Genomic DNA, 9457 nt, shown 5'->3' with positions numbered 1-9457 from the left:
TGACACAATATAACCTGTTATAACACATGATAACACAGAGCTTCCATAGTTTGTAGTTAGTGCAGAATACCCCAACATATCCCACCAGAGGGGACAACGAAGTCAGCTACATCTATATGCAGATAATAACAATAGGTTTTCTTATACTGTATGGTGTTGATATGCTACACAAAGCTTACACTCCACTGTTGGTGCTTGAAGTTCAAACAGATAAAGAGACTTGCCCAAGGTCATAAGGACAAACTTACAATCAGAGGTGAACTTGGTTTCCGGTCTTCAAAGTAATGCTTTTACCACCAAGCTCCACCTTCAGCCGTCTGAATAGATCTAGGTATCTATATAGGAGTTACAATCGAAACACAGAACAACATATCTTATCTTTCATCATTTGTAGCTAACAACGTTGCAAATATAGACCTGAAAACCTAACTAAGAAGAGAGCAACAACACATACCATATAATATACAATGTATGCTGTATTTAAGGGCTCAACCCCAGCAAAGAAAATAAAGTTGCAGTGATTTCTAAATTGGGCTTACATAGTTACATAGTAGATGAAGTTGGAAAAAGACCATGTCCGTCAAGGTTATCCTATGTTTCTTTTAATAAGAAAACAGTCCTCCTTTGTGCTGGTCCTCTGACACAGTATGCAGTTTGCAGATTGTGGATATTAAAATATAAATATATCTATATATATCAGTGTATAGCTTCCCATATATGAAATGGTATAGCAAATCACCATAATGTGTGAATAATGATTAAAAATACTGAAAACGTGACTGGACACGTAAATGTAACGAAGCTCGTCTCAAGCAGGGAGCGGACCTGCAGGGCTGAGTTAGGAAGGTGAAAGAACCGACCTGAGACGAGGGACAGAATCCTGATAGAGTAGTGCGTCGTAGGCCGAAGGTCAGGGCTGGCAGCAGAGTTGAGTAGTCGGTGTGACGGTAGGGGTAGCTGGCTGACCTAATAAAGAGAAATCCCAGCTAGTTAACCCCTAAAAACCGTATAACATTGCTGGCTAAGTAATGTATATTTCAGCCCAATGTATGTAGTGTCTGGGGAAGTTCAGGGAATGTGGGCTAGCTGTGTGTAATTCTAAGTCCTGTATTTTACATAAATACATTATGACTGTATTTATCCCTGTGTTCCATGAAAAAAATAACTCATATATATATATATACAGTGTTCGACAAACCTATACATTTGCTCGCCCCGGGCGAGTGGATTTAACCCCGGGCGAGTAAATATTGGCCCAAGCAGCACACGTTTGGTACTAGGTGGCGAGTAGATTTTTTTGTGTGGCGAGTAGATTTTTTGGTGATTTGTCAACCACTGTATATATATATATATATATATATATATATATATATATATATATATATAATATATTTTTTAGACATTATTGTACTATGTTATCTATCTTGTTTTTTCATATGTACTACTTTGTCAAATGAACATCTCAACTCAAATTACAGGAGTTAAGTAATATATGACTTTATATTCCCACATGCATGATTGTTGTTCTATTTGAGTATTTTTTAATCATGGCACACAATTGTTTGGGAACCCTTAAGGGCCACCTCACACAGTATTTTTATTAACAATTTGACATTGGCGTCACTGTTTCACCTACCCATGTGGGACATAAGGACTTAAGGGGCTTATGCAGAGAGGTACCTCCCAGAAAGGCTGAAAATCGCTGCAGGATTGGCAATAAATTTGGTCCTATGCAGAGTACTCCGTTAGTGCGGTGTGCTTTAAATTGCTATTTAGGCGAGTTTCACTTGGCGTGAAACTCGCCATGTAGTGGCGCGCTGTATTTGCCCACAATACAGCCAACTTTTGTTGGCGGGCAAAATTTCCTCTGAACGCGCCATTTAGTAGCTCCGATTGGCGCGTACATGCGCATCGGAGCTACTGGAATCGTGCGTGTTTCAGCATTGGCGAAATCACGCTTCTCGCCACACGTCTGGCGAATTTGAATTGCCCGCCATGGTCTCGCCAGGACAAGCTTCTCGCCTGCGTATTTTCGCCAAAAGATGGCGCTATTTCCTTTCTCTATGCTCTTTGCATAAGCCTGTAAGTGTTCAGTCACGTTTTCAGTATTTGTAATCATTATTCACACATTATGGTGATTTGCTATACCATGTAATATATTGGAAGCTATACACTGATGTATTTGTGTTTTCACATATGTATCTACAATCTGCAAATGGGATACTGTTTCGGAGGACCAGCGCCATTAGTCACTGTGTCTACAGTATATTAACCTTTATCACATACCTTGTACTTCATGGGTATTAGCTGGAGTCCTAGGGGCAGATCGTGCTGACAACTATGACCAAAGCCTTCTGAAGAATTGTTGGGGCCCTGGGCTAAGTGTAAATTGGGGGTGACCCACAAAGGTCACATTTAAATACAAATACAGTATGTTTTTATTGAGCAACATTCAAAACGTTTATTGAAATTCTGCAAATATTACTACAAACACAAACATTTTATTAATCTACATGCGTTTCTTTATTTGCAAAGTCACACATAACATCATCAAATTCGATCTTATGAAGTATATTTGATTGGATTGTCATCAAGGAAAAAGCGTACAACAGTTCTTTCACCTGCGCAGCTTGTGGCCGTCATTGGTAGGAAAATCTGTAAAGCAATTTCCATGTTGGGAAATGGTGACTCCAGTTTGTCCTATTTTTCAAATACATTTCCGACAAATCAATAAGCTATCTATTCTATAAAAAATTGTAGAAACATTATTTTCGGATAAAAAAAATTTTTTTAAGAAAAATTCAGGCTATAAAAAATCTGTTTGTGATACTTTGTTATCAAAGGGAAAATTTCAAAAAGATGTGTGTCAGAGCCTTTTTTAAAAGAGGAGTTGATATGACTTTTTTAAATGGGTGCTATAGTAATAAAAGGATGATCAGTTCATTAACAAAATCATTAAAATTGGCATAAGGAGTTAAAAAACATGCAGACAGTATTATCTAATACTACAGAACTGATTTTTTTTAATCCGGAGCCATATTCAAAAGAACTTCTTTGTTATTAAAAACAACTTATTTATTTATAACAATTATACTTCAGATTCCGGAGGCCAAAAAAGTTTCAGTGCTTTCAACAGGGACTCAAATACTGTACTTCCTCGTCTCCCACGTGCTGCCTCCAAATGAATTTGGCCAAATATGACTCTAAATGATGACTTGCTGTTCCTCAGTTTTGTTTGTTGCGCCATTTAGCCGATCCCCACATTCGCTCGACGCTCTGTGTGTGGACGCTCTGTGTGTGGACGCTCTGTGTGTGGACGCTCTGTGTGTGGACGCACTGTGTGTGGACGCTCTGTGTGTGGACGCTCTGTGTGTGGACGCTCTGTGTGTGGACGCTCTGTGTGTGGACGCCAGTGTGCGGATCAATGAAATTGTACCGATGATTGACTTTGAAATGCTCAAATCCGTCCTTTTCCAATTCCTCGGTCTTGTAGGCACGCCAACTATCTGAGAAAATGATAGAGCCCGTTTAGATATTTTCCAAAATTGCCCTCATTAACGTTGCTGCACTGCGATCACTAACTTCGACCATGAAGCACTTGCGGTTCTCCTGACAAATACCTCCGAATACCCACTGCTGAGGAAACACTCGGCCATCATTGTTCTTACACTTAGTGAACAAGCTCTCGTCGATTTCGACAATTAATCCTTCGCCTCCAATCTACTGTTTTGGGAGTTGGATGAGGTAGTTAGCGCACACTTCTCGCATGTAGTTGTTCCAGTCGACGGTTGTGTTCTTATTCACGCCCAATTCATCCTCGCACCACTTTATCGACGTCAATTCCTTGGCCCAGCAATAGAAGAAACGACGCCTGTCACAAAGGGTAGACGACAATCCGTGAACCAATTTCCGGTGCGGATGTTGACCTTCTTCCGGCAAGTATACTTCCTGCAATCCCAGAAAATACTGGAGCCAAAGTACAGCTGCATTTTGTGACCATTTTTACACACTAGACCAGCTGTCAGTACACCTTTCTCTTGTAAGAACGCCACTGCTTCTTCTTAGGTACGAGGTAAACTGAAGTCCATTCTCATTTGTCAAAATTACAGTACATTCGTGAAGTACAGTGAAGTTATTATTGTGTACAGTAGATTTGTGAACAGTGAAGTTATTGTGTACAGTGCAGTTATTGTACAGTAGATTAGTTGTTTTGGAATATGGTTTTTGAATATTTATTTTATTTATTTATTTATAAAATATTTTACCAGGAAGTAATACATTGAGAGTTACCTCTCATTTTCAAGTATGTCCTGGGCACAGAGTAAGACAAATAATACATGGTTACAAATACAGTTACATAAATGAACAGGGTATATATTATATACAAGACATTGTGTGCAAAGTTAAAGAAATATATATTATGGGCGTATGAAACAGTTACAGACAAGATTAAAGTGTGAGACAGCCTTAGATTTGAAAGAACTTAAACTGGTGGTGGATGTGAGAGTCTCTGGTAGGTTGTTCCAGTTATGGGGTGCTCGGTAGGAGAAGGAGGAACGGCCGGATACTTTGTTGAGCCTTGGGACCATGAACAGTCTTTTGGAGTCTGATCTCAGGTGATGAGTGCTGCAAGTGGTAGGGGTGAGGAGCTTATTCAGGTAGCTGGGTAGCTTGCCCATGAAGAATTTAAAGGCAAGACAGGAAAGGTGAACTTTGCGCCTAGACTCGAGTGATAACCAATCTAGTTCTTTGAGCATTTCGCAGTGATGTGTGTTGTAGTTGCATTGGAGAACAAAACGACAAATTTAATTGTAGAGGGTGTCAAGTTTGCTAAGGTGGGTTTGAGGTGCCGAGCCATATACTACGTCTCCATAGTCAATAATTGGCATTAGCATCTGCTGTGCGATACGTTTTCTGACCAGGAGACTTAGGGAGGATTTGTTCCTGTAATGTACCCCTAGTTTGGCAGAGGTCTTGGTTGTCAGGGTATCAATGTGCATCCCGAATGTTAAGTGGGAGTCAAACCATAAGCCCAGGTATTTAAAACTAGTGACAGGAGTTAGGGTGGTGTTGGCGTTGGTTCTAATCTGGAGCTCAGTCACTGGAAGCTTTAAAAATTTAGTCTTGGTCCCAAATACCATTGTTACAGTCTTGTCAGTGTTTAAAAACAGTTTGTTTTGGGAAATCCAGTTTTCGAGTCTCAAAAAGTCAGACTGAAGTATGTATTGAAGGTCAGAGAGGCTATGGCTGTGTGCATATAGGATTGTGTCATCTGCATACATGTGTATTGAGGCTTCCATACAAGCTGTGGGAAGATCATTAATGAACACTGAGAAGAGTAGGGGACCCAGAACAGAGCCTTGCGGGACACCACAAGTGATATCCAGGGGGTTCGAGTTAGAGCCTGAGATGGACACATGTTGGGATCTACCTGATAGGTAGGACTGAAACCAGTTTAAAGCATGCTTCCCTATTCCAGAGCTCTGGAGTTTGTTAAGCAGGATAGCATGATCAACTGTGTCTAAAGCCTTTGCAAAATCTAGGAATACTGCACCAGTGAGTTGTCCCCGTTCCATTCCACACTGGATTTCATTGCAAACTTTTAGCAGGGTAGTTACGGTGGAGTGTTTGGGACGAAAGCCAGATTGGAATTGGCTAGGGAAATTTGTCTTGGTATAGAAATCGCTTAATTGGGAGTGGACACATTTTTCCATTACTTTGGATAGAATTGGGAGGAGTGAGATTGGTCTGTAGTTTGAGACAGTGTTTTTGTCCCCATTTTTGAAGATTGGGACAACTCTGGCAGTTTTCCATGTCTTAGGGATATGGCCTGCAGACAGGATAGAGTTGACTATGGAAGCAATTGGTTTGGCAATGGCTGGGGCACCAAGTCGTAGGAACCTAGATTATAGTAAGTCAGGTCCGCATTGGCTGCTTAGTTTTAGTTTGAGGAGCGCTTGTGTAATCTCCTCTTCAGATACTGGGCCAAATTGAAAATTGTGGGCAGTGTTGGGAGGGGGTGGGGCTATGTGAGTACTCCCAGGGTGAGATTCGGATTTGTGGTTTGGGCTGCGTTTCACTAATAAGTTAGTGGCATATGGCTCCGGATAACAGGAAAGTATCAAAAAAACATATAGGAATGTTCACGCTTTGCTGCTTTAAGTTGTAATTTTGTGTGAAAAACATATAATTGAAATCTTTGATTGTAATATTTTCATATGTGGTCCCAATATAAACACACAATCTTACAATGCACCAGACCTGCTGAGGACGACAGTGTCCCGACCCCTCTGGGGTTCACAGATATTCTCCCTGCTAATTTTCTAATTGAGAAGATGCCAGTCATTAGAAGATAGGCATGAAGAAGTTACACACCCCATCTGTATAGTACGTGCAGGTAACTCAACTCACCTTGGGCTGTATTGTTGCAAAATTGATGGTAACATATAAAAGACACACTGTGCGATAACAGCTACACATTATAATGTAGGCAGCAACTATAAATTAAGGGAGCTGCATGTAGATGGAATTTGTTTGACTGTGTTAGATGAAGACATACACTCTAGAGGGTTTTCTTCAAAGTTCCCTATGCTGAGGGTCTATACAAGGGCTCCTCTCAGAGAGAAGAATCCCTGAAATGCTCTAATCTTATAGATATATTGTGAGTGAGACCAATACATCCACTTTTTAGATAGAACTGTTGTCTTACTGGCTACACCATTATTTTGTATTTGTATTTTTTCATATATTTCCACACGTGACTCACCAAAGCGAACAGTCCAATTAAAGGGTGTAGAGCAGCTATTTTTTCATACTTCACTTTATAACACTTTTTTCACTTATTGTGGTGATGGTTTGTTTAAGCACTGAATGATTTGAGGTACTATTGTTATATATAGCACACTGCTTTTGGATGATACATATTTGTTGTATTGGATTCACCCCACATATCTAATTCCACCTATATAGAAAAGACCGATCCAATCTCTCTTCTCGTGCTCACCTTCTATATCAGTAATCCACTCAGTTTTTCTACTACTAGGCAGGGTTCTGCCTTCTACCTGTGAGCAATTTTGGGCTTTCCCAGTATCCCCAGATTTCTTACGAAGATACTGTCTCCAATACCTAGTTCTTGATTTTTGACACACGTGTCATAGTGATCTTTATTTCCCCTATTCATGGACCCAGATGCTTCAGTGGCAAGTTTTTATGCCCCACTTAGCTGCTTTTTAAGCCATTGAACATAGTTGTAGGTGACATTCCATTGCTGACACGGTGAAGTATAAATCTACCAGTAACCTTGCCTCCCTGTCCATACATGAGGGAGAAAGTAGAGAACATTGTGGCCTAGTTACGAGTACAGTAGTATACATGTACTAAATTGTGTACATGTGTGATCCACTTTCTCTTATCTATATTCTCTAAGGTCCACAACATATTTAGCGGTGTCCTGTTGAACCTTTCCGGTTCAGAGTTCCCTTGTGGATGATATGGCATCAGCTGAGTTTTTATTATCTCACATAAAGACAGTCATTCTTTTATGAGACAACTTTCAAAATCTCTTGATTGAGCAAGCAACCCACAATGTACAAAGTACTTTTCCCATAACACTCTTGTAACTGTTGAATTTCATTGATCTTTAGTGGGAAAAACCTGGGCATATCAAGTGAAATGGTCAGTGACTACTAGGATATTGCTCGTGTTACTATGATCGGCTCCAAAGACAAGAAGTCTATGCGTACCAGGTTTAGGGGCCCATTGCTGGTGATATTCCTCAAAGGAACCCCCTTTTTTGGAGAATTTTCCGTGACATACATCTGCCACAGTTTTTACAGTAGTCTTCTACAGTGCATCTCTAACCATGTGAGACCAATTAAAACAATCACTTACTAGTCCAAGTGTCTTATCAACTCCTAAGTGTCCATGTTTGTCATGGAGAGACCTCAGTACTACTGGACTACTGGATACTTGGCTGGGAGTTCCATCAGTTTGGCGACATAGATATTAAGACTTTTTGCAGACCCTGAATAACACTCCACTCTTCAATACTAAATGGGGTTATTGTTGCCTTAGAAGAGAAATATCTGGATGTGTCTTTCTAACAGAAGAGGCAGGTTAAGTTTTTAATAAATCTGACCGTATTACTTTAATCCTGGAGTCAAGTCGCTGAGCTTTCTTCAAATCCTGCCAGTTTAACTGGGGTAGACCAGTCATAGTAAGGTATAGCATTTATAGATTTCTGCAACCTATCCCCTATCCTTTCATCAATGGCAGAGGTCACCCCTCATGGGACTTCAATCTTCTGAAACATAGGCCGTACATCTGTTGCCGGGATTTACTCCCACCTGCCATCAATTTGCTTGGCATCGCCAGGAATCCGGGACAATGCATCACATCGATGTACTGTCACCCAGGTCGATATTTCAAGCTACAATTGTAAGTAGCAAGAGCAGCTAACCATCTGTGTCCTGTGGCATCCAACTTTGCCAAAGACAGTATGTAGGTGTGGAGATTGTTAATGGTATGAATCACAAACAGTGCTCTATATAAGTAATCTGTAACTAGTCGATAAATTGACCACTTTAGCGCCAGGAATCTAAGCTTGCGGACTGGGTAATTTCTTTGAGACGGTGCAAATTCTGTTTGGCATGGGATGTTTTCGGTTTACAGCTGAGGATCCCTTTTGACACTAGCCTGCCGATTCAGCCCCGAATGACGTGCACGTGCACACGCAACATCTTTACATACATGGAGTGGGGATTGTGTCAGTAATAGGAGGACTGAACGTGGCAGCGATCCAGTCAGATGGCAAGTGTTTTAAACTGGGGATTACCCTAGTAGGATTTAGAGATATACTAGGCAGCCTCCATGTAGGGTATGTATGTTTAATGTTTAGAGATTACTTACATGAGTATTGGTCAGTTTATTGTAGTGATGTATAGGGTCCCTTGTGGGCCACCGTAGCTGATTATGCAAGATGTTTGCGCCGGTACTGCTAAGGGTTAAGAGTTAATTACTGATTGTTGGCACTGTATATGAATTCCTTGTGAAGCACATTTTGTATAGGGGCTTGAGAAAGGACCGGGAGGTCCGAAACGTTGCTCCATTTTTCCTGTGATTTACCCTGGTGCTTGTAATGTTGGATTAAACCTTTTTGTATTTGGATACTATTTTGAGTGCTGCGGATTTTGTGTTTTTGTCGTGTATATATATGTATATATGTGTATGTATGTATATGTTTATGTATGTATATGTATGGAATAACTTATAATTTGTATGGCCAAGTAAGAATTGAGTAGAATACGAGACATGAACATGATGTTTATGCCTTCCACAAGTGAACATTACATGAGCTAATAGAATGTTGTATGTCTTGGGACTTTGCCTGCTCTCTTCCCAAATCACTGTTACAGCTCGAATGGAGCCTGCGGTTAGCTCCACTGAGTCAGCGTTAGAA

At 40.5% G+C, this 9457-nt stretch overlaps 1 protein-coding gene across 1 annotated transcript in view; it reads right to left on the bottom strand.

Annotated features, from left to right (window-relative positions):
- Window positions 1-250: 250 nt before the first annotated feature.
- The window catches only part of LOC142499932 (embryonic protein UVS.2-like), a 40352-nt gene continuing 31145 nt past the window's right edge, over window positions 251-9457 (bottom strand). The window contains exons 13-14 of the mRNA XM_075609987.1: window positions 3437-3506; window positions 251-335 (exon numbers count right to left, since the gene is read on the bottom strand). Coding sequence (XP_075466102.1) covers window positions 251-335; window positions 3437-3506 — 155 coding nt within the window. The remainder of the gene's footprint in view (window positions 336-3436; window positions 3507-9457) is intronic.

This window comes from Ascaphus truei, chromosome 7 (genome assembly GCF_040206685.1).
Source record: "Ascaphus truei isolate aAscTru1 chromosome 7, aAscTru1.hap1, whole genome shotgun sequence".
Classification (NCBI taxonomy): Eukaryota; Metazoa; Chordata; class Amphibia; order Anura; family Ascaphidae; genus Ascaphus; species Ascaphus truei.
The sequence above is the reverse complement of the archived record's forward strand: the minus strand, read 5'-3'. Positions and strand labels throughout refer to the sequence as shown.